This window comes from Osmia bicornis, chromosome 2 (assembly GCF_907164935.1).
Source record: "Osmia bicornis bicornis chromosome 2, iOsmBic2.1, whole genome shotgun sequence".
Lineage (NCBI taxonomy): Eukaryota > Metazoa > Arthropoda > Insecta > Hymenoptera > Megachilidae > Osmia > Osmia bicornis.
In genome coordinates, this window is record NC_060217.1 from 5,994,351 (window position 1) to 6,022,049 (window position 27,699).

Here is a 27,699-nt window from a genome sequence, read left to right on the forward strand (position 1 = left end):
AACGGGTTCCACTGGCAGATTTAGTGTTGAAAAGTATTAAGCCATCGATGGAAATAAGGGACTACTTTCATAATCCACGTCATACTGCTTGTCTACAACTCACTTCTTTGGACATAGATATCGCACCGAAAATTATTGAAACTACAAGTAAGATTCTCAACGCTGAGTAGTGAAGAAAGGAAATTTCTTAGAATATATTATTTCAATTATTTTTAATTTATTTTGTGAGTGAGTTAGCCGTGTTTATGTCATTGGTATCCGTTGAAGCACACATGTACTTAATTAAATTAATATTAAGTATAATATTGGTAGAGTTTTAATGATTCACAAAAGCAATAATTAACGTAAAAAGAAAAGATATGATGTTATTATGCTTTGAGCGAATCTAGAACGAAATGGCCAGCTATAGGTAGCAATTGAATTAATCAACTTTTTCTGTACATTCTGTCGAACCAATTTTCCTCGTGTCTACATAAAAGTTGCAACCATACCATATTACGACATTGCTCATTACATCTGCTCTAATTACACATTTCTGTGACAGCATCGTTGTACAGTCAGACGCAGATGGTAGGTCAAATTAAAGATCGTAAAAAGTGTGGATCCAGTGTGAGAAGAAAAACGGTAGATGACGAAAATGAGAATCGTAGACAACTGAGGAAAATATCATCACGTAAAGATATCGAGGAATGGGAATCTAATGACGAAAGCGACTGCATAAGTATTTGCTCTTCAGACAGCGTAATATGTCTTCAAGGTATTACTGAAAGTTTATTCATTATTATTATGCACTCCACAAACAATGGATTAACTACTTTTAACGTGTTATGTTTAAAATATATTCGTTATATTTTCCAGGAACGAAATTAACGTCAAAAGACAAGGAGGAAATAAAGAAATATCAAAGTCAAGCGCAAGCAAACAGTGATAAGGAAGAAGAATAATTGGAAAAGAAGCATAATGAGGATAACAATTGATTATGCTACACAGAAATTTGTAAATGATAAAGGTAAATTGTTTTCCTACCATTTTTATGACTGATAATATTTTATAAACACTGAAAGTTTACTGAAAAGTTTGATAAACATTGCACATACCATTAAGCATATGATAATAATACAATGTAAATTAAATAAAAATAGAAATAAATAAATATTCTAAAAAAAAAATTCTCGTATAGACGAAATATTTTCTATTGAACTATATTAAATTAGATCAAATTCAAATTTATTTATATCTACAAATATCACAGAAGTATATGGTAATAGCAAATTAGTCAGCATCCTTGAACCAGAAATTGTATGACGTGAAAGGTGGACTTGTATTTTAATGAAGAAAAAGGAGTTTCCACTAATTTCACCTGATTGAAAGTTCTCGAATGTTCAATGCAGTTGAACGATAAGAGACACACATGAATGCTTAGACTTGAATGACTAGATTATGTTGCAATACTCATAAATGACCAGTTTTTAGGGACTACTTTTACAGAACTGAATATGGCATTTTTATTAATTATAAACTAATTTTTTTTATAGAAGCCTTCAATTTCATAAATTGCATTTTAAACCTTAATTAAAATTTAACTATTGCCAATTTTTTACATTTAATACATTATCATTGTTACATTCAATCTCCACTAATTTCTTTGTTAAAAAAAATTGTAATACAACATTCGAGCACAGATTACATTCATGGTACGCGACATTTTCATATATCGTTTAATTTAAAAATCACGTCTTCTTGAATTCGATACGAATGCACTTTCCAGTTTCAGTTATAATACTATCGTCCATGAGTTGCAACATCCATCAACGACACGTACAATAAACAATTGATAAAACATAACAGTCGATTTAGCATGTAACGCAAATTCGAACCAGATAAATCTTTCGTATCAACATTATCAACGGCTTGAGGTAAAAGCGGCGTTCACAAAGCTGTTTAATGGGCAAATTCCACTTATCGACTTGAAAAAAAAGAAGATGCTTGACAAGCACTTCTTATAAAATCATAGGCTCTTGAAAAAAGAAAGCTTACTCAGAAAAGTACAAGAACTAAATTATGGAATTTCAAATTATAATTGGTGCATGAAAATAAAGCAAATGATGCTGATATGAAGTATCATATATCAATGTCTTCAAGAGCGTGACACCAACCATCAAAGTGTCAATAACTTGATATTTGTAATTAAGAATACTGAAACATACCATAAAGTTTTCATAGAAAATCTGCATTATTTAACATTAATTGCAGTCAATACATACGAGTATAAAAAAAATATAACATGTAGATTTAGACAACTGCAATTTCATAAACATCAATTAGTATTTTCACTAGAGCTATCAATAAAATAGTCTAGTAACTAGTCTGATGATTGAAGAATAATGAAACACCCGCACAGCGTTCTAATACATAGATTATTACTGCTCTAAGCGAACCATCCACTTCCTTATCAGCTTCTAGAGTGTAGAGGCAACTATCGGTTATCAGTGAACGATTTCAGAATGTTTCGAAAAAGAAAGAAAAAAACGTCTCCAATGAATCGAGCTGTTGCGTTCAGTGCACGATTGGTCGTCGTCGAAGACGTCCGAAACTGCACTGAAATTCGTCTTTGAATTTATAGAAATAAAATTTGAGAATTCGGTGCTGGTTTCAGCAGTTGTGAAGAGTGTACGTGTTAAGCAAAGAATACTATCGGTCAAAATGTTCTGTTATGCTAGGATACCAAAATTAATCCGTAAGTAAGACATCGTTTCATACTACCCTATTCAAAAGCTTAAAATACGAATTAATTTTAATGAGGTAACAGGTCAATTATAACTCAGGGTCACGAAAATATGGGTCATGATAGACTATTCTGTCATTCGATGATGAACAAATTCCACATTAGTACTTTAATTCCAATATAAAAAGCAGAACAAAACCACTAAGTTTCTAGGTTTACACCACACCTAGAGATTTCTTAAGTAGGTCTGCTTTCTTCTGCTAAATGCTCTGAAGTTATTTTCTCGTCAATTACTTTGATGCTATCATTAGACCATGTAATTATGGCGACAAGATTTCTTTCGAATTCCTCTACAAGGAAAAAGATTCTTTTTCTTACGTCTCCTTTATTGTCATTCACGTATGAAACACGTAATTCTAACTGTTTTGATTCTTTCTTCCTGATAAACGAATGTGACGTGAGTGCTGTACATATTGTTAAATACCAATTGCGAAACGAAGGCAGTCATACATATACTACCGTCCTAAAACATGGGATCATTTTATGCAAATTACATTTTATTACATGCTTGCTGTTTTAAAATATAAGTGTGATACTTCATCTGTAGTACCCAGTAATAGTTTCATAGCGAGCAACTATAATCGCTCATAATAGTGAAAGGATTATCATAAAAAATAATGTGATAAAAAGACGTTAAAACTTTTAATAAAACACCTCGCATCTCTATTTATAAATGATGAAAAATTTTAAAAATTCCTAACAAAAAATACTTTTTGATTTTATTTAATTAAATATTGAACAGAAATTCAAATTTCAACATGAATTCATTAAATTCCATCATTTTTATTGGGTCCTAAACTAAAGAAACACTCTAAAATTCAATACCAAGGATTGGTCACCTTTATAATGGAAGATTTTCGGAACAAAATACCATCACCCAGACGGACAGATACTTGACAGTCGTTTTTATGAAGCACAGCTTGAACACCTAGTCAAAAAAATTTTACAATGGTTTCGTTAATTGCAGACACATAATGTGCGCGTCTATTTTGTAAACAGTATATTAATGAAAATTCACAATGATACATTGACAGATGATAATGAAAATAATGAATATGAAATTCCATACAATGATAGATCATTTATGAAGATTAAATTCGCGACGTTCACATTTCTTTTTCCTTGCATCATTGTTTATTAACACTTTGATGACCGCAGATTTGGTGCAATACTCGTTATACGTAATAACAGATGATTAATAAAAAAAAATTATATCTGAAAATTTAATTTTTTTTTCAGTGCAAAATTATAAATATTTCATTTTTGGATGGCGACATTATTATTAATTTAAATTAATAATATTGTCAATCTGATTGACTTTTTGTTAATTTGGAAAAAAGAGTTCAAAGTATCAAAGTAATTTCCAATCAAGCATGCTTTGTTTATTAAAATACAAAATTAACGTGGAAGGAGAATGTTGTGGTCAGTTTCGGGCTATGAACTCGTAAAAAACAAACAAAAGAATACGTGCCATATTTCAATGAAAGGTATACTCGTACGTGTGATCATTGATATACATACTTTAATAAATGACATAATATAGGAGATTATCAAACAAAGACGTTCGTTATTTAATAAAAAAGGAAGATACGAGGAAGCATGGATTTATATTGATCCAATCGCAAACTACCACGATCCTATCAAAGTATTGGTATGTATATATACCCGGAGGATTAATTTACACATATATCTTTGATGACACTCTTGATAATTTACGCGTTAATGAATTACCATTTCAATGCATTTATATTAGATAACAACTACTATGCAATTTACTTCTGTAATAATCGTATATCAAGTAGAAGATTAAAAGTCATTAGCAACAAGTTGTAGGTATCGCAAAAAGGGTATTGAACGTCAATATAAGCAACGTTTATGTAAATAATATCTAATTTAATGTTTTTGTGTGAATATTAATTTTGTGTCTGATACACTAATTACTGTCACACGTAATCATTCACTGCGATAATCTTTACTGCACATCAGAGTCACTATTTTTTACTGGAATTATCAAATAACTTGTGTTCTCTTATTAAATATCTAATTTGTCATTTCCAATAATTCCTTATCTTTTATAATTAACCTATTGAATTTATGAGCCATTGGTGATATTATTAATTTAATCTAATTTAATAATTGAGAAAAAATATATCTTTTTCAATTTTAAATCACAATATTATTACATTGTTTATACTAGATGTCAATAGAAAAATTTAAATATGAGAAATAACACGATTCTATTTAAAGAAATTAAAGTTATAGCGTGGCTTATTAATTATATATTAACCACATAAGTATGTTTTTCGTGATCCAAATTTGATCTCTTTTATGTAATAACAAATAGATCTAATAAAAGAATTTGATATCTAGTATTCTTAAATGAGGACAGAGAGTTGAAATAAGTTAAATTGGCAAGTGTCATTTCATAGATAAGAATAGTTTTTTGCGCTGACTGATGCATTGCACAATCTCTAAATTAAACGACATTTAGCCTTTCCTTTCGTATCAAAAGAAGAAACTATTTTTCCCCCATTACACGAATCTTATTGAACGCTACTCACGCACGCTATTTTTTATCAAAAGGTATGTATGATTAACAAAAATTCATACAAATATACTCTGTAATTACTGATCCATTAAGTGTTATTTTATGTATAACGAAACCTATCATTTTCTCACGTATTACTCCTTATCACTGAAAACAAAATAATACTATAGCGTCATTACAGATCAGTTAATATACGTATAGTTACAAAACGGTATCACAATATAAAGTTCTTTTTTATTATATTAAGTGCTTTGAAAATTACATTATTAATTGCAACCTGCTTAGCAAACAAGTTTATTACGTTAGCAGCTGTCAGTTAAAAAACTTCGATACGCCTCATCACGTGTTTAATCGATCGATCATTATTACAATTTTACGTACATAATACGTACATTTGTTAAAAAAGAGAAATAGTTAATTCATTAATATTAATGAAATTTATTAAAAAATTAATTCTTAATATTTTTAGTACACTGACTGTCTTGAAGGTAATTGATGATCGATGCTAATAATTTAATTTAGGCAGATAATTAATCAATAATTAAAGAACAAAAATTTTATATAGCACTGAAATTATGTTACTAATTCAAAATATAAAATTCAAGTTCTGAAATTAAGAAAATTATTGCTTATTAACTTGTATTATTCTGTGTCTGACCATACGTCGTTATTTCTACTGCGGCAGTCAAAGTGTTAATAAACCACATTACCGTGTATTAATGCGAAACATTTCTATTCCCATTTAAATATGAAACTAATACAACGTGACAGCGTCACGTTTTCATCACCTCTTTTTCCTACCACTCGAATATAGTTTTTTCACCTTGAAATTCGAACGATGGAAAATAGTAACATTGACGACAAACCGATTGAATAGTAGATAGATTTCGCGGAAAATGTCTTAGGAAATTAGCATTAATTACGATTAGATGTATGATTAATTACATGTTATCGTTCGAATTCATATTACATATATGGTTAGTTTATATGGTTATGGTTGCTTACGTATATCCTTCCGTGATCGTGAGAATTTGCAATTGCATTGCAAATAATTTCTTCCGGCTTTAGCTAAGAAAAAAAATGAAAATTTGCATATCCATGGGTCTGGTACAAGGAAAACGATATTATACTTCCATCGCAGTAAAACAAGTAACAGACCCAATGACCTCTGTACAATTCCATTTCGTTTTTTTCATCCATTTGCATTTGTTAAACGATAACTCGATATCATTTGACCTACGTTTTCATTCCAAATTATCAATGTCATTCTGAGCTATGGCAAAAGTGTTGCAAATTTTCGCTGCAATTGATGCAAGGTCATCCTTACTGGGTCACATAAGAAACATGAACACAATTCTGTTACGAACGATTACACAAAGTGGTTCGCGTCAAAACATCACTACAGAACCATCACCGTGATTTACACGCGACATCACCGTTCCTTTTCAAGTAATCAAGTACAAATGTAATTGTTTATGTCTATATAGAATTGAAAGCTGCTAACTACGGTGCTGATTTATTTTCCTTCCAATTAGAACGTAGCGAAATTATCAATTAAATGGTAACGAAACGCTGTATCGTGTAATCAGTTTATTTTATAGGTATTTTATGCCATTGATAATTGAGTAACTATTATTCATTTCATGTTGTTTTCATTTTCTAAATTTTACACGGGTCTTTTAAAAATTATACATTTAACTTTAGCTTAATATCCTTACATATATTTTGTAAGTTTGGGTCACGATTGACTCAGACTCCGCTGTTCAAGGGTTAATATAATCAAACTGAAAGCTATTATCAATTGATACTCAACAGTTATCTAAATTATCTAATTCTTCAGACAATCCTACCACCTTTTATCTTAAAGATTAAACAAATGATCATCTATTCGTAGTTGACAGGATATACCGTCAAAAACAATGTTCATATTTATTATACGAAGCTAATTAAATTGGAATTTTTCATTTTATCCTCCTATCTGGATGTTTCTCAAGCAGGGCACGTTCAAAGTATACCCGCGCCTTTAACAATAAGTGGTCAGTTTTTATGCAAAAGAAACTGGTTGAAGGGCAAGCCACGGGGAAACTGGCTCTGAAATCTCTAGTCCATTTCTTTTCTTCATCTCGGCCATTGACGTCATCCGGTAAAACCCTTTCAGCCTTTGTCCGAAACGTGGCCCTAGCTAAAGCCACCATTTTTTAAGGCTCTCACGAAAATAACGGGCAGTATAAATAGTCGTGAAATGCAAATCGGAAATACCACGAAGCTAATCGCAATCTTTTATACGACCGTGGACGAATGGAGAGGAAAAATCTGAGCCCCCATAACAACTAAATGCGGTGATTCTTTCAAACAGGAATCTTCTTTCTCCTCTTATAGAATTCGAATTAATTTTAATTTATATTCCCAATATAATGTGTTTTAAAGAAATTAATGAATTTTTACTAGTTTTTGTCGTGAAAAAAAATTAGACATTAACAGGTAAAAAGAATTTTCTGAAGACTCAAATGTTCTACGGAGAAGATCTCGACTGTCGAGCTTACTACTCATTAATCAGATGAATCGCGTTTTTAAAATTTTAAATGAATTATTACCAGCTGTCTTTTTTGCTTATGGATCGAATCACGTATTGGCCGGTAGGTTGTTAAAAATGAAAAAAGAACCCAACAGACGAAACGGAGCTGAGGTGAACCGAGTTCATTGCCGGGAGTAAACGTTTTGTTGTTTTATTTATAAGCAGGTAGAACAGAACCTGTACATCCCTCCGTTCGAATTTGTAACCTTCTCGTTAAATAGAAGCGGAATTATTGTAACTACTGAAGAGAAAATTTGAATCTAATTACCTGAAAACCGTATTACACTTATTTATGGTTTATAGTAATTTCATAATACAAACCGTACGTGTGAAAGTAAAAAAATATATACATGATAAAACCAGACGGGATTATATAAAATAAACTAAGTGTATCTAACCCACGATTTGACCCAGACCTGACCCACTTACTTCTAACTTCAACCTAATCGAACTATAACCCACATTCGAGTCACAAGTTTGAATTATCGTTTCGACGGCGAAGAAGACATCGTACAGATCGCACGTATAGTGAAAGTAATTCAAAATTTACATACGTCCAACGTGAACACCTTGGCTGGAAAATAAATGAATTATCCATTCAGTTAATTATTGGTGTATTGTAATTGTAACGTGTCCCGTGTATTGTACCTACCAAGTATGTTACATTAACCTGTTAACCGAACGGGACATATAAATACGTCCCGAATATACGATGCTACCAGGGAATTCCCCGGTTAACAGATTAATATTCATGAGATTCCGTTCCTAAAGTCCTTAAAAATTAAAGGTCACGGTCGTTCGAACCCTTCCAATGGCATAGTAAGGAAACTTCAACAGTTTCGTGGATGTTAAATGACAAAAATTGCCCATTGAAATATTAATAATGCACAAAATTCAGAAAAAGAAATAAAAAGAAGATACAATTTCCATAATGCAATACCTACTTAAAATAGAAAAAGAAACAAATAAAAATTGCTCGTATAAAATAAGAAAGGATAGCAGTAAATCATAAGAAAAAATCTTTTTCCATTATTCTTTCAAATGAAAACTTTCGGTTTTAGTTATGTATAATTAAACCTGACTCTTTTTGGAACGAGGCATTCCAACGAGTTACAATTCGAAATTGAAAAAATTGTCAAATAGAAAGCAAAACGTGGAAAAATAGGTTACTGTGTCATTGTTTTAATTCAATACGTGTCACAGAACATTCCGAATTATACATTTTATAGCACCTACGTCAATTACATTAGCATTACACGTGAATGTGAAACCATGAATTTATCAGTTTTCTTTTTTTCTTCTTGTTCAAAATATTCCAGACACAAATAAAACCCATAACCATTGAAGATCATTTATTTAAATAAAAAAAAAGAACGTATTCGTATAGTCGAGTAAACAAAGTATTTCTAAGTAATCAATCGTACAGTGTCATGTTCTTGGTAAACCAGTCTACAATTACATATACGTTTCCGCATCAGTTACAGATCGATGGAAAAACTCGCCACAATTAAAAGGGGAATAAAACGAATACATTTCCATGCTACAGTTGACGTACGATATCAAGAACGTGTGTAATTATGTGAATTTTGTGACTGGTGCAATTTGTACAGCTTCTTTTTTGTTTAAAGTGTGAAGTGTCCTTTTTAAGAAATCTGATAGATGTTGAACTCATTAATTTTGATCTCCTAATTATCTCCATCATTAGTAGAAATATTAAAAAAGTTATATGGTATCCATGGAACCATAACATGGTGGTAATACAATTTTTTGTTAATAAAGGATCTTCAGAGATTTCAAGGAACATTTTGTTTTTTTTAGCAATAAAATGTACTCTTTTATTTTCAGAAAAATAGCATATATTTAGACAACGCAAGGTTAATCAATCTCCGAAAATCTTCTGCGTATAAAAAGATTATGATTTCATGGATATCATATACGTTTTGTAAATAAACCCTTTTTATATCTTTAAAAATCATGGAGACAATTTGGGTGACACAAAATTAGTAATTAAGACAAAAAAATGATACCCTAACTTATAATCTAACTGTCGCAAAAATTGTTTAAGAAAGGAATCTGACTTCTCATACTCATCATTTCTTTTTGGCACTGATGTTTCTAGAAGATATCCGGATCAGATATGCAAATGAATCCCAGAAACGTAGAAGCAATTTGATGTACAGGAAACGATGGGACGTCACAGATAAACTTGAAATTTTTGTATATGCTGTATCATCCACCACAACTGTTTACTAATTCTATACCTGCCTTTACGTCAACACATAACAATATGTTCGTTGAATCAGTTTGCAAAAAATGGAAATAAAACGGTCAGCTGAAGAATCGCCGAAAACATGAACTAACGTAGCAGAAAGTATGTTAAATTTCAAGAATTTATCAGGTCATTCTACAAGCCACGTTGTTTTCACGCGTAATTTTAATAAGAGAAAAAAAAATTATCTCTCTCTGCTGATTAATATATTAAATGGCGCAGTAAAGACGAACTAATGTGTGTAATAGGGCACGGTATAATTATAATTGTCCAGAAAGATAATTCCATTTTTTACTTGAAATTTTTTGAAATACACTACTGATTTTAATTTTTCTTATTTCTATACTTTAATTGCTTCTGCGTTTTTAAGATGAACGACTACTCTGTAAAAATGCTTTGATAACGCGAACATGAAATAGTAAACTAACGTAGTGAAGATTCTAACGCAATAAATAATCTGTTCCCTCTGACATTCGTCGAATGTTTATGCTTTTCACGATATGCTGCTTGCTTTGACGATCAGAAATATATCCCGGTTCATCGTCCCCAGAGGTATTTCCAATCGTCTTTAATCACCCTTCCGTTAAAAGGCACTGCTCTGAAAGAGCAAAAGGGTTAAAGACAGGAACGATATCGAACAGCTGAGTACAACCTTCTACTGCTTGTTTGTGTTACTGTTACAATCTCTAAGTCATGCGAATAGAATTCCTAGTACCGTTAGTCGCAAACACAAGGTTAATGGGACATTGAACAGAGGATTATACTCGTATACGTTTAAAAAGAATAATTCCTTATGAATCAATCGCTGGTTTTTTCATTCATTAAAATGTATTTTAATAGCTAGTAATTAAATTAAAAATGTTTATGCTTAAAATATTAGATCATCCCCTAAATAATGTCGTCGCTTAAATAAAATAAAATAACTGCATTATATTGCATTTAAATTGCACTTGTTGCATTATATAAGACTTGGAAATTTAATTATTATATCACGAATCTATCCACCGTTTAAAATAAAAGAAATTTCTAGATTTATACTTACGGTTTCAACCTACTTTTAAAAAATGCAGAACAAACTCGTGTGCATTGGCGCAATTGATATAATTAAAGCGATTAGCAATGTAAAGTACCTATGTGCGTTTTTGCTTCTATCATCGATGCATAAATTATCCGTCATTTTATTTTAAACGATTCGATAACATCAAGCGTTTATTAAAGAAATGAACGTCTATAAAGCCATTATCAAGGTATAATAAATTTATACTATGTAGTACTGTTTCTAAAATAAGACAATAAAAATGCTGTTTTCTTGTAACTAATGCTCTATTATAAGATTCTTAAGAACTTGTTTCTGAACGCAAGTAACTAGTATATACGAGTACAAAGAATGATGATTAGTAATCATTGATAACAAGGTATGGAAGTAATTCTTATACAAGGTTATTAATCGTTTGTCGATGCTAATTGTACTAGTTCAAGTACGATAATTTACACCATGTATAAATACAATCCCTAACGAGCATTTAATGGATTCCAGAAAATCCTGTAATGGTGTTCATTTATGATACTTTACCGCATCGAAAACATTGTTTACATAAACCTTTAATAAATCATACGACATCATGTAACTATAAATATAAAAAGATGAATTTTCCCATACTCGTTAACTCGAAATTATTTCCATCAAATTACAATCAACGACTTCATTTCTCAGACAATTATGCTGTTTATGAAATTGGAAATTTCTCATAAATATCGTTTCAAGAGAAAACTAACACGTGACTAGAAATCACATAACATTACCGATCGAATTTTGACGTAAATCGAAATAATTTTCAACAATTATTATATATACCAGTTCATTTCTTTGATGCACTTCTGATACGCTAATTAACTTCTTTTTATATCATACCTTAATCAGTGGTTATTAATATGGATAATAAAAACGGAAATAAAAACTTTCTGTACAGAATGTAAATTACATTATACCTATATTTCTTCTTATATAATCTTTAATTTCACGCTGCTAATAATGAAAATTAGCGTATGTATAGCATGCTTATTTAAATTTTCTACTCCAACTTTGCAAAATTAATACAATATTAATGTTGCTTAGAATTTTTTTTCTTCGATTATATAGTAGCAAACTTAAAGGATCACCCATGACCCCCAGGTAGTAACACGTTGACCTCACAGTACAAATATGAATTATTTCTACACACGATAATAATTATTAATACGCTGATTGTCCGAGGACCACCGGGGACCAACATTTCAAAAATATAATATATTCCAACAATTATTGAAAAAAGAGAGGCATCGAACGTATCAATTCACTATAAAGCCTACTTCACGAATGAAAAAAAAAGGCATTCATAGAAAAGGTAATCGCACCTAATAAAGTAAATAAGATCAATCAGATTCTTCAACGTTGTATCACGTATGTTTACGAACCGATCAATGCACGGAGAAGGTCTACGTTACGAGAACAAAAAAGTGTGTATACACGTTGAAAGATCGAAAAGATCCAGAATGATCTAAAGGAAATGAAACGGAAGCGATTGAACTCAGGATAAAATTATACCTTCACTCGTCCTTAACACTGACGGTCATACGATTCACGGAATCTATGGTTGTTTTAATCAAACCTTTCATCACCCTGTATATAATAATGTCATAAAAAATAATCACCGCTGAATATATCGATAAAAATTTTCCAATACGTGGTAGTATAAATTGGTGATCCTGTTGATGGAACGATGGAAGTTTCTACTCAAAAATAAGATTTAAAAGGAAAGGAACAGTTCGAATAATACCGCACAATGAATATTTATGAAATGACGCTAGACGATTCGACTTTTAATTAGTTGTTCAGCTAACAAAGACAACCGATATACGAATATCACGGATCTGTACGTTATTAGGCCTGTTATGGAATGATTGTAGCATAAAACGGTAAAAAAATATAATTAAATCTTAAAAAACAGAACGAAAGAAATAGGACCCTGAAGAACGATGGTAACTTAATAGGGTTCATTTAAACATTTCGCGAATACAGTGTTTTTGACAAAATATTTTAGTATGTAACACACGTTAGTGCGAAATTAAGGAAGTCTTTTTTATTTGCGGAAATAAAGCAATTCCACAACCAGTTATGCAGGTGTTTACAGATTATAATTTTTCCACGTTCCATATAAAAGAGAATTTACGAACTGTTCCATGATAACGTCGTTTAATTTGGCACAAAAAAATTTAGTAATCAAGAGACCCTTACAAATTGTTATATACCTTCGTTTCTTTTTAAAAGATCTGAACAAAATATTAAATATGCCACAGGAAACTTATAAAAAATTAAATATGACACAGGAAACTTGTAAAAAATTATTTCCTGAAACCATCTTACTCTCGTTTTCTGTCCGAAGTCTCTTAATTTTCATACAAATAGCAATTATTTCTGCATGAAGAATACAGAAAAAACAATGCAATCCTTTGCGGTCATTGTTTTGTAGGTTTCCTCAAGGATACCATATGAAAGAATAGGATGCTGTTTCGATGTTGCACTTTAATTCCACCGAATTAAAACAAGATCAAATAACACACGACGTACCCCTTGAACACGAACGTTTTCCAAGTAATTACTTGAACCAGTTTGGAGTCAAGGACATCTTGTATAATGTGAACTTCAAGGTTGAGCGAAGAAGTTAGCATAGGATAGTCGAAATGATTCTAACGTGTCTCAGTATTTCTATTATATGTAGTTCTCAGCGGAGATGCAAATTAAACAGACCTCTTTCTTTTTCAATCCGAAACTGTATGATTTTTTAAAAAATAATTAAATATTTTGACATGACAATTTATGTGTTTGGAAGTGATAGAAAAATATTTTGAGAAATCCATCTCACTATTTCTTGTTAGGAATATTAGAATACTCGAAATTTAATGATATATTGAGTATAGTTCTTTAACCATTAGAAATCTATTGGTACTCAAATTCAAATTCAGATTCTACTGGTACTCTAGTAGCCCAACTATTAGAAAATGAAATCTGAATTCTTCGAATCTCAATGCACAATGGCACAATTTTTAATATTCAAAAACTTCTAACTTAATTGACTGTTTGCTATTAAATTTCTGACGTGATCGATCGTAACAATGCAAAAGCTTGTTTTGTTAACAAACAAGAAGAAGAGAAGATCCGCAAAACATAGACAACAAAATTTGCATAGTTTAGTAGTAAAAACGGATTTGATGAAATAAACGCTATTTAAGAAACTGTGACATCGCATTCATAGAATTCTGAACACGAGTAAGTAAACAAAAGACTGCAATAACAAATAAAGATTATGATTTAACCAGGTAGACGTTTTCTTACGCTCCAACACTTTGATGAATGTCTCGGTCACGGTGCGTAGTGTATACCTAGATACCTGAAACTAGATCTTAGGTAATAAAGAAAAAAACAACAGTTCGAATTATATTCAGTGTACAATCGCTGACGTACGTAGTAAGTACGCACGGATCTTCTGAGATGAATGTGCAAAAATGAGATCAACAGGAACATTTATGCTGTCGTGTGAAGATTGGGAAATGTTCTCTTCTTCTTTGTTCGCGAAAATAACCAAAATAACCAAGAAATGGCTAGTTTTATTCAGAAGAATTTGCAAGAAGTGGAGGAAATACCGGATGGAGGAGATACGCATGGAGCTAAATTTCCCTTGAAATCAGAAACAACTTGACGCACGTTCACGCAACATCTTGAGGAACGTTTATGACGACTTTTGTTCACTTCGGAATTTCTACCGTGTCATTTTTACAGGTGGATGCATTTTATCTCGAACAGACGAGAATCCTTTTCGAGGTCAAATTTAACACAGAGGAGAATCCAACAGAGTACGTATTCTGAAATGACGGGTAGATGTAAAAAGTATGTACCATGAACGATCTTCGTGCATTTAATGAGTTGCAATTTGATCCAAGTGATCCAGTTCAAATTACCAGTTAACAAAACACAGAATTTGAAAAAATACTGCATATCATTTCGAATCAGTACTATTATTAGCTGAGAAATTACGAAACTTTGCTCCAACTTGTCCATTTTCCTCATTTTTTTAATCGATGTTGATACAATTTCGCCGAGTCATTTGGTACGAGATACTTTTTTAACGTAGTCTGGCGTAAATATTTACGAAACAATCTAACGAAAAATACACAGAAGAAATTCATTAAAAAAGGAAAGAAATTCTTCGTAGAAAAGTTTGCGTTTAGACTGTGAAAGTTCAATGGCAAAAATGTTGAACGTAACGAAGAAAATAATTTGGATCTATTCTAGAAGAATAAAGATGATAGCTTGGCGGATTGCGACCTCGCAAAAGGATTTTCGGAAATTAAAACACTTCAAATTATTCAAATCATGGCTCCAGGTATTGGAAAGGAATAATATCCGTGTATCCTGTGACGCATAACCGATCGGCTATTGCAATAATTCCATTGACCTTTGATCATCGTTGCAATCGAACGGCACACTGCAATTGTCGCGCGGCAACGATGATCTTGGTGTCCACCACCAAAGGAACAGTGATCTTTTTCACCTGTGTAGTGGGGCTAGGTATCTGTTCACCGATTGGACGTTAGTCCACGTGCTACGTACCACGATCGGCCGGTTGAAACACAAGTGGGGATCGGAATGACTATAACAGATTTTTTGGAGTCAACCGATCCATGCTTTCATCACTTTTCTACAGAAGCGCCTGGCACGCGGTTCGCACCGGGATCCGAGAGAACGAGCAGCATATATAACGTGGACGGTGAACGAAACATTTTTCTAGCCATCTATAAACATATATGTAGGCGTTCGAAAAGGCAGACTGGTTATCAAAGAAGAACGTGGTGCGCAATTATTTTTCGCGAGGACGAGTTCATTCGAAGAAATCGTGTGAAGCGACTCGAAAGCGAAATTTAACTGACGATTCTAACACGAGGTCGTTGTTTAGAGTTGTGACAGAAAGGAGCGACTCCGCGCGCCCTTGTATCGTGGCTGAATTTCGACAGGACGTATCCACGCATCGATTGGATGATTCGAACGATTAGCGCAACGGTGTTGAACGACTGATCGGATCGGATCGGATCGGATCGGATCGAATCGAATCGAATCGTGTTCAAGATTCAAAGAAACGACCACGTTAAATATCTCGGTCCCGTATCGCGACATTTCGCCGTGCGAACAGGTGGACAATACATAATCAACAGGATTTTCGTAACTCAACCATCAGTGAATTCCCTCGCGTATCTTGTGCGTCTCGTTCCTTGAACTTTCGTCGTTCACCAAGAGTGCCGAGGCAATACCATGAAGGACTTTATGATGATATGGAATCATATCGCCGGTCGACGCTACTCGAGCGTCAACGTGAATCAAAATCAAAGCGATTCCAGCGAATCGGAAGAGATAACGATAAACAGGACGAACAACTTGAGAAGAAAGTCGTCGATCGTGGTGAACCGATTCTTTAACGCGGCGCTATCGGTGCACACGGAAGGAAGACCGAAATGGCCAAAGAGTAAGTAATTTGCTGATAAATCAAACAGAGATTAGGGACTGCGAGCAAAACTTGGGCGAAAAAATATTGAGAGTATTTTTAGTTAGTAGATACTGTACCGAGAGTGATTGTCAGTTAGCAGAAAAATGCTCTCGATAGCTTTTCGCTCGAGTTTCATTCTTCTTCATTATTCTTCGATTTTATGACTGAAACACGCGTTCATTCGAATAAAACTTCCATTTACCAACATAAGCTTACGAGTATTTCTCACCGTGAATGTAATTACGCGATTATGAAATTATTTAATTTGAAACGTAACACTTGTTTCTCGAGCGTAGATTTCAGAGGATAAACTGGTTTAACGACGATAATAATGTTGATTAACAGACACCAATACTTTATCGGATCATTCTAAATGGAAGTCAAAGTGTAAATTATTAGGTCGTTCCATGATTAATATCGTTTTTCTAGAAACTAAGCTTATACAGTGAAACTTTTATGTATTTCGTATATATATATTTTTGTAACTGGAAACCTTTAAATAATGTTGTATTAAAAATTCACATTAATTCATTAATTATGACTGACTTAATATATGCAAATATTAATAAAGATTCATAATATTTGGGCCAAACGTCAATCAATTATAGTTATTTTGCAACAAGATAACAACCTCAACATTTTGAGTGCCATGTCAAGTATATTTAGGTCAAGTATAAATTTTCATAAAATCTTATTTAGAAAGAGAATGCAAATATTATTCTATCTGAAGTTTTTATAATTTGTAGTCAACTACATATTTGAATAGGCACTTAAAATGATAAGTGAAGATAGGTATGCGGATGTAACTGTTAGTAGAAACGGTTGTGCATCGATAGCAATGGAGAACTGATCTCTTTATTCACACATGAAACGTCTTGAACGCTGGAACCTCCCTCACATGATAGTTAATTACTTCCTATTTCGTGCTTATAAATTTCCAAGACCTTTATATCAATGCTCTGATAACCACCCGACATTAAATTACTGCATCTAGTAAAATTGCACGCGAAATTTATAAAATACACCTGCAAAGCCTATTGCGTGCACTGGAAGCAGTGTTGGGCATCGATCGATTAACATTTTTCATTTGGAAGATAATTAAAATGCAACATTCAGGAAACATCAGAGAATTGTAAGAAACAAAGATCGGTCTATAATCGCATAGTTTATCAAGGGGTTAACTTTTAATATAAATATCATTTCCCAAGGCATTACTGTGTCAAATGTCAAATTATAAATGATGTAAATTTGCAATTAATAATCTCGTTGAAAGGAGAAAATTATAAATCTCAGCTGATACTCAGCTGATAATCAAAATAAGCTAACCGATGGCCGCAAAAATATTTCTCTCAAAGTCAACGATCGAAAAGAAAACAAAAAATCGACAAACAATTTGTCGTATCATTAACGCCTCAAATTTACCGTTATATTTCCGATATAAACTTTGAACTATCCTTTCAAAAATATTCAGACGGAATAATAAATAATAATAAACGTTTCCAACGATTTAATTAAAAACCTGATAGTGAATGTAGGCGTATATTCATTCACACTACCAAAGGAAAAAGAATAAAAATTATGAAAATATTATACACCTACACAACTCTATCTACATCGATCTTTGAATGCCAAGTCAATTATAACCCACGCTTTCGTAATATGTAAAAAATTTGCATATATTAAACAAAATACCGTATATGTAAGGAAATGATTTCGAATTCAGGAAATGAAAAAAGTTTAAATTATCGCATGAGTCAAAAGTCCTAGGATTAAATGTTTTTAAAAAGTAAGAAAAAGGAACACAATTTCGCCTAATTCTCTCGTTACTTTTCAATTTGTACAACGATAGCATGCTCGCCATCAACAAAGCAATTACAATACCTTTCCAGTGAGAACAAAGGAAAAAAAAAAGAAAGGAGATTGCCCGTCTCCATATGAAGATTTCAATGAAGCAATAAAAAAACGGCACGCGTACTTTATGCTAATAATGATTATCCTTCCTGGACACACGCATCGGAGAATCGTAAGAACGCCATCAAATCCTCGAATATGAAAAGCTTCCTTCTTCATTCAATGCCGTGAACTGGTATTTTAACAATACAAATTAACGATAGCTCGTTAACGCGAGACATGTCTAGACTGATTGCAAAAAAAAACAGTGACTGATGAAAAAAAATAAAATTCAATCATCCAATTATTATGAAATCACTGACCTGACTTACGATCAAATCATTTCACAGCAAATCAACGAGGAGAAAGCTAGACAGACGGTTTCGATAAAGCAACGGTAGACATTGAAAGTAACTTTTCATGGTCGACATAAAACAACTTGAGGTAGGTAATGGTTTCTCTGGTCACATTCAATGTACCATGAATAAACCAAACTTCTCAGAAAACATCCTTTTTCTTTTTTATATGATATTATGGCAGAACAAAGCGTTGAAAATTCTATTATACAAATTGATTATGTTAATAAAAATAAAAGATTTCAAACTGCATTGAATGCCTTGCTATTATTATTATTATTTAGTTACTTCTCACTTTGATATCTTAAAAAATGTCTGATTTTCATATTTTTTCATTTCCAAAAATTATTTATTAAAATTCAACAAATAACAATTTCCATTAGCATTCGATAAATCTTTAATTTTATAGCTGAATACATACGCTTACAGAATGTATATACATAAATTTTTGCCATATTATTTGAGATGACTCAATCGATGGAAATTAGACAATGGATGGAAATTAATAGGACATCCATATTGAAATAATATGAATTTTGACACATGAAGAACGTTCTTGAAAAAACCAATTTAGTTAATCTGATTTGGTTAATTATCTCGTTTATTTTCAACGAAATAATTCGCCTTTAGCCTTTGATATGAAATATTTTTTGAAAAGAACATAAATTCAACTTAATCCCGAAATTATTAATGGAATATTTATTTTATGTATCCTAAAGTAAAATTCCTGAATATTAAAATATCTATTCTGTAAATGCTACCCGAGTTGCTGAAATTAGCATTTTTTTAATACAAATTACCAATATTATTTTTATTACTTTCTACATTCAAATTTATTATAGAAAAGTAGTTTTTGAACAGTGTAGAGCAAAAATTCCAAAATGTCCATTTTGATAGAAAAACAATCTAATGTTTCACCTCATTTCACAACTTATTTGAACACCTGACAATTTAACACCTATAATAAAATTACCAATATTATCTTTATCGCGTGCAATAAAAAGGTTTACTCTGAACAGTTCAGAATAAAAATTCAAACAGAACAGTCCGCATAGAAAGACAATCTCTGTTTCACCTAATTACCCATATTATGCGTCGTTTCCTTTCATGGAATCTACCTGAATGACACAACGAGCTATTTAAAAATCATTTGGAATCTTCCAGATTTTATCGGCGTAAATGGCGATCGGTTTCCCATTTAGGAACCGTGTTCCTTTGGAAAAAGGAACGAGAACAACGCCGAACAAAGCGTTGCGCATTGTAACCTTAACGATTCTTTAAAAGTGCAATGCATTCTAATTGAATACATTAAAGCGAACAATTTACAATCACCTCCAAGTTTACGGTCAACGACTAAAGTTAAACAAAACAAAAACAAGAAAAAAGAAAAGGAACTCCATAGAAAATGACGTTGCACACCCTGAAGGTAATTTTTTGTTACGCGGAAACGGCATTGGAGCCATTTTGTAAAAACAACCGGATATATCGACGGGAACCGGTTCACCATGACTAAAAGCAACAAAATCAGGCTGTCAGAAATTTCCAGACGGAACTCGCCTAAGGTACCTGTTTCAACAAGCCTGAGAAATACTTTAATAAGTTTTACGTAGAACTTTATATTCAACGTGTGGTTAATCTGATTAGCATAATTGGTATCCCAGGTCCGCAGTTATTCGAACTGCGACTGATGTTCGATTTACCATAGAATGTAATGGAAACATCTTTTTCTTATCAGATCTTATGGTAGGATTATGCGAAGAAAGTGGATGATACTGAAGTTCCATGTTTCTAACGCTTTTTTAGAACGAAAGGTACCATTTTCTGCTGTTTCGCTAAACCAGTTCCAGTAACCGGTACGGCATGGATTTGGAATACGCGATTTTCTTGCTCACCAAGAATAACATAGGAATCTATGCGCAAATAATTAGGAAACAAAAATAGAAGGAAGAAGCGTCGATTAATCTAATAGAATGCATAATTTCCCACAACTTCTAATTACTATAACAACGTGTTCAAATACTCGGAAGAATTTGCACAACGTAGTAAATCTATCTTAAGTATGAAATACGAGCCACAGTAGAGTGGCTGAAATCATTTAAAAGTTAAATTCCAACGGAGACCTAAAATTTATAATTAATCGACGAAGGAGTTGAAATCTTCGTAAAAACTGATCTCTCATGGTGATTAATGTATCTAATTTACGACTAACTGTTTCTTTCTCTCTGATTCATACGGGCTGAGAAATTTGATCAAAACCGGTCCTTTGAATCCCGTTAATTGTTCCTTACAGGTGTACATCTTGATCTAGCATTTTTTATCTAATTATACTTAGGTATTCGTACAAGATGTGCCCCTTTCAAAATGTCAAAGTGAAGCTTTACAATTTGATCGCTCATCGGTGACATTTGGTGGGAGGACTTTAATTGATTTACTTGCGCAAAAGACCATCGCTTCAATGTGATTTTTGTCGCATTCGAGACACTGATGGAACATTGTATAGTTTATCTTTCAATTGCTTAGAAGTTGCAAATGAACGCAAAAAGTGAATGATGATGACAAATAGTGGAAAGGAGTAAATAATTAGAAGGTTTTTCAATTGATCTCCGCTTACGAAACAATAGAAGGAGGAAAGAATTACTCTTGTGAACTATCATTACGCAACTATTTCAAAACTATGAAGCATCATTATGCACCAAGATAAACGCCTGCTGTTTAGCCTCATTCATTACCACTTTCTATAATTTTACGACTGTCTTTGTTGTACAAAATTGTACCTTCAATATTCCACTTAAAAATAATTCTACACAGTATTTTTCCAAATTCCTTTAGATTTACAAATTTAGTTCTATACAAGATTTCCTACGGCCATTATTTAGTTTAGGTGCCATTTTACCGTTTGCCATTTTAACTAATTTCGTAATCTTCTTTTGAGATGAATGCAAAGAAAGAGAAGAAGGACGAGTACCATTGCACCAAAAATGCACCATTTGCAAATATAACGAAGGCAAACATCTGTAAATGCCATTCACCACGAAAATGTTGCCTTATTATCCGTCCAAGTAACTGTCTCGTTTAAAATTGACATTCCACAAATGGTTGCCCTCGCCTCTTAAAAAGCCGAGTCGTGCCTGTGATTATGCAAAAGGTACGCACGTGCCTGCATTTATTTACATGAAGCAATTTCACGAATCACAGAGGGCTGGTGAAAAAATCCATAAATCGGCTATACATAGGTACTTTGTCTCGATGTGTACTGCGAAGTCATTGCACGGAGTCATCAACTCTTGACAGCTTGAGGATAAACTGCATACGTTTGCATGTGCACTCGTCGAGCATCATTGTTACAATGTATACACTTAATGAACAGACGTTATATCGATGCTGTGTTGACTCAGCAATGCAAATATAAACTAATCTGTTATAATTTTCAATATTGATTGAAAAGATATCGAATGAAATGGAACCTCTAACATACTCATTGATGAAAAGTAATATTGATAGAAGGCCTATAAAACGTCGAATGCAACTTTTTTATCTATTGGAAAAATTCATGAGATTATTAAATAGGACATATGTTCGACTATTTTGAATTAGATCATTTTTATGAGAGTCAAAGATTTCGTCAAGTAGTTTAATGCAAGCTAATAAAGAATTGAAATTGATAACCCGTGCAATGATTTTCAATCGAACGCTTTAACGATTACGAGAAACACTCGAAACACGATGTCTTTCCGGCAAACATTTCGTAATTTCCTTTTCCGCGCACAGAAGCTTGTGTTTCGACAGTGGTACATCCATAAAGGTGGCGCGAATCTATGGATATAAAATATAACGACAGGACAAATATGCACTTTCTATTGGATGCCGCATTTGCAGTCGTGTCCCGATTGCCGCCGGAAAATTATTACCACATCGTGCCGTACTGCCAGCGATCTTGCAATAGTCGAGAGCAAAACGACTCTACGAAACTTAGAGACACGTGTTTGCTTAGCTTCGAATCCTGTCCGCGCCTTAACATTCACCTGCTAAACCGAACCGCCACTTTGAAGTATCGAAAAAAACTTCATCGAACGAAGGTGCTCGTTTAGATCAGAGATTGGCAAATATTTTTTGCAAAAGGCCAAATATTAGATAGGTACTTCCCTTCAAATACTTATGTTTCTAATATCTAAAGATTTCAGATATTATACCGTCCCTTTCACCCCCTTTTAGTCGCCTCCTACGACAGGCAGGGGATACCGTGGCTGTATTCTAAACCCCCCAGCCACAGGGGTACCTTCTCTTTCTTTTCTTGAATTTTTGGTAATTTATTATACAATTTTAGAAGCGTCATCATTCACAATTTGACAATTTCATATCGTAGCACCCTTGTCATTAAATAAATGAATTTGAGTTTAAAGAATAGATGTTGAAGAGTAACGGTGATAGAAGCATCTATAGCTTGTTGTGACTGGTCTGTGTGCACAATGATACATTTACTGGATAATTCTAGAAAGATATTGATCTCTATTTATGCCACGCGTTCGAGAAACGCGATAAAAGCACATGTCATTAGCGAGCCACCTTTTTTTTCTCTCGCTTGTGAATCAGTGTACAACATCATCACGTGGAAAACAACTAACTGGACGTGTTGCATATTTAACAAATTCGCCTCTGGTCATTTTCCTTTCAACGCGTTCATTTCACCAATTACACGTAATAACACCGTTCGCGTGCGTTAGTCCAACAAGATGATAAGACTATATAACAATGTATGTTTCGAAAATGTAATCGAAAATGATTGGACTGTATTTCATGCAAAATCACGAGCAGACAGTATCCCGTTCGTGAAACACATAATGATTCGTGGTTCTCCATTGTTCTCCGAATACCCACGAAATTACCGTGTTCGGACTACGTCAAAAAATCGTCATTCGTCCTTCGCGAGAAGAATCCACGTCTGCCACTGTATTTCCGCGACACCATTGGTATTCCTCGTCGTCTACCACGAGATTACTTAACGGTTACCAAAGCAATCAGTTATACGTTCATCGTTTCTTGATGAATCGGTGTTGATCCGTGACGCGTAGACGATACCCAATACAATTACGTGGCCAATAGATTAATTCGATCCACCTTGTGGATAGTTATGAAGAGGAAATGCGCAGAAATCGCTTCCTTGATCGCTTCAACGTGTGAAATTAACCCTTTCGCTTCTGAGGGTGACTATAGGCACGCGTTGTTACACGGTCACTATGTAAATATAATGCGACAAATTTTGAATTGAATATTGCCATAGCGAAAAGATTAATGAGTCAGCATTATCGACTTACAACTTCCAAGTCTGTTGCGTGTTTTGTAAATTGTAAATCATTGTAATTTTCCGCGTTGATTTTTACGCTCTAGATCCGTGCAAGTGTGTATAATTCATGAGCTCACTGATTCATTTAAACCAATTTCCATTAATGTTAAAGATTCCTAGCTTTCAAACCACTTGCATGTATCTTAAAGAAGTATGAATCTTTCGAATCTTCTTGGAATTGTACAATGACAAATTTCATCAAAATTAGCGTAATAAGAATAGAAGATTACGCAGAATCCAAACTAGGAAAAATCCTTCGTACCTAATCTCAAAGACGATCCAAGGTTTTTCGTAATTCTTCGCGAACGAGTCGATAAATAACACGCCGCAAATCCCGGTGATACGCAACATGTCGTCGCAATAAATTTATTCCGTCAAGGATCAACATCGTAAGAGAACACGTAAATACTTCGCGAACGAATGAATTTAATGAATGTCAGGCTAATTATCGTGCGTCGATGAGCAATTTTGATTTCCTTTTCATATTGAATCCCGTCTCGATCACTTTTAGGAGGATAGCCTAAAGTGCTTGTCCATCAATAGATAAGTTTATTAAAATTTTATGCGGACAACACTTGGAGGGACAAGGTACACAGAATTCTTCTTGATTTTTTGCTTATAAAATGATTAACCTTCGAAACACGAATGGTGTACATTAGCGTCTCTAGATAGGGACCAGGGGGGCTTTGATCCCAAAAAATGGAGACTGGCTTCCTCAGTAGTATATAATTGTAAGATTATAAGATTCTAAAATGTAAAAATTAAAAAATTCCAAGTTTCTAAGATTCTAAAATCTTATGGCGGATGCTCAGTCAAACACAACCCAAAGATAGATTAGATTCTTAAATTGTACTAATTTGAAATTCAACAATGTAGGAAAACTTTGTCCTTGCTGTATCTTTTTAAACCGAGACTGCGATTAAACGCCACTGAGATTCCAGAAAAATGATATTCATTCGCTCAGGAAAGAAAAATGATGGCACGATCAAGTATGTTAAAAATCAGCGTAACGCCGCGCCGCGCCGCGCGCCGGTGCGTTTTCCTTGAATCTCGTTGCGTATTCTCTTAAAATTCATCAAACGATTTTTGACCGAGTACACGTATATGTGATAAAGGAAGAATTTCAGAGTAAACCAGAATTCCCACGTATTCCAAGTATGTCTCATGCAAATCCGACGAATCATTCGCGACACGCAATATTTTGAAACAAGTCGGAAGTCGCAAACTTGGCGGTATAATTTGAAACGAGTTTGCTAAATTAGAATCTTGTCAGATTCTAAGCAAAAAAATTAAGACGCGTGAAAGAAGTAGATCATTATTCTGTTACGCAATTGAAGCGTGCAAGAATTCTAGACAATCATTTAATTTCTATGTCGAGAAAAATCATCTATGCGTTGTCGGTCATTCGTTAGAAAGAAAAACAAGTGTTACACGACGACGTAATTTGTTTGCCTGTTTGCTAAGATCCTGGTTGAATAAAAGGTTCTACAATGTTATAAATCGTCCGTAAAATGGAAAACCTTCGAATGTCGTCACGTGTAACAAAATGTTCAGTGGCACCTGATAAAATTTCTTAATAGGTAGATTTCAGTATCCTTTGGCTGTTCGAGGGATAAATGTGTTAATTAACCTTTTCAAAGCTACAAACGTGCGACTAATTTTTGTAATAACAAAATACCACTTTCGGGCTCCACTTTTCGCCATTTCTAATATTTCTATGAACAATAATTTGATTTCTACTATTACAAATTACAGTGACTCCTATGAATTCTATCACACCTTTTAATTTTGAGCAATAATGGCAAAACCTCTGTTGAGGTTTTAATTATTTAAATTGTATCAGATTATTACGTTAATTGTTTTAATCGCTAGCTCATCGTGACAATTTTCACGAATGCGTCATTGACCAACTCTTTATCATCTACGTGCAGGTATTTTCATGCTGATGACTTTGGGCTCGCTCGGTCTTGCCACTGGTTGCATCCTCTTTGTACTTCAACCGTACGATCTACTTTTCAAGTTGAAAGTGATATTCAGCGACGGCGGTGAAATTTTCGAACTATGGCGGAAACCCGATGTCGAGCTTTACGTAAAGATCCATCTATTCAACGTGACAAATCGCGATGAATACATGTCCGGTAAGGAGAGTAAGCTCAAGTTCCAGGAAATTGGCCCTTATACTTACAGGTATGTATACATAATCATCGATCAATCAATATTTTGACAAAGAAAAAGAAGTTCGATGAACTTCGTAGTATTAGATTGTTGCATATCAATTAGTCGATTTAAATATATACAAATTCATGAGATAACATTATCTTAACATTATGCTACAAAAATGAATAGAATTCTTTATATTGTGAACTTTGATATTTTCTCTTCGATCGGGCACCTTTTTTTAAATCAATTAATTATTCATTTCTAGAAAATAATTTCTAGAACATTTCAGGGAGGTGCTCGAACACGCGGATGTCAAGTTCAACGACAACGGCACTGTGACAACATTCCCGCATCATCCACTGCAATATGTACCGGAAATGAGCGGAGGCAAGGAAGAGGATGAAGCGATACTACCAAATATTGCTTTACTGGTAAGTAGAAACAAAAAATTTACCCTAATAATCTATTTACCGGAACAAATTTTTTATCTCGGAAACATAATAATAACCTACAAGAAATTGAAAAACGCGACTCGTATCCTGTAAATTTCTATGATCGCGTTAAACACTACTTTTTCTTATAATTGATATTCTCGGTACTTTACAACTCTCCTGTATTAATTAAAATCCCGCTTACGATTAGTGCGCTTTTTCTGTACTCTACTTTTTTTTTAATTTCTCAGTGATTAAATGACTATCGTTTTTGCTGTCTAAGATAGTTGAGTAAGAAATATACGAAACATATTATTAGATATCACCTTAAATGCCGTGGTGGTCACCGATGTCTATCATGAAAAATTTAACATACTTCAATAAAGAAAAAAGGTAGACAAACTTTAATAAGGTAGCAAATGAAAAACTTAGAATTGAAAGTAAATCAATTTTAACGATTAGCGTTTGGCCACTTGCGCCAAGGCACTTAACGGGTTAAACGAGTTTGAATTTGTTTTCGTTTGCTTTCAATTCGCGAAAGATAAATTAATCGGTGTCGAGAGGCGCCAGTAGGAAAAATCAAAAAATAGCAAGCTCTTGGTCAATTCATACGAGATATTTTGCAACGTTGATAAATATGTATGCAGGCTAAACCGAAGCGAGGACAATCCCCCTAAGTGAATGATCCCAGTATTTTTATTAAATGACGTATGCGACCCGACAGATTTAAAACGATCTCTATAGCGTATACCATACTTTTGCGTGTGTT

General features: G+C 33.3%; 2 protein-coding genes across 3 annotated transcripts in view; one reads left to right on the plus strand and one right to left on the minus strand.

Moving 5' to 3' along the window:
• Positions 1–27,699, minus strand: part of LOC114872055 — a 73,917-nt gene that overhangs the window by 40,937 nt on the left and 5,281 nt on the right. The window lies entirely within an intron of this gene.
• The window catches only part of LOC114872057 (scavenger receptor class B member 1-like), a 33,187-nt gene continuing 8,045 nt past the window's right edge, over positions 2,558–27,699 (plus strand). Inside the window, exons 1-3 of one of the 2 annotated variants that reach the window (XM_029178820.2) lie at positions 2,558–2,737; positions 26,271–26,526; positions 26,789–26,930. In XM_029178820.2, the coding sequence (XP_029034653.1) occupies positions 2,704–2,737; positions 26,271–26,526; positions 26,789–26,930 (432 nt within the window). In that variant the 5' untranslated portion in view covers positions 2,558–2,703. Of the gene's footprint in view, positions 2,738–15,875; positions 16,732–26,270; positions 26,527–26,788; positions 26,931–27,699 lie in introns of those variants that run through there. The other variant, XM_029178819.2, reaches the window with a different exon arrangement.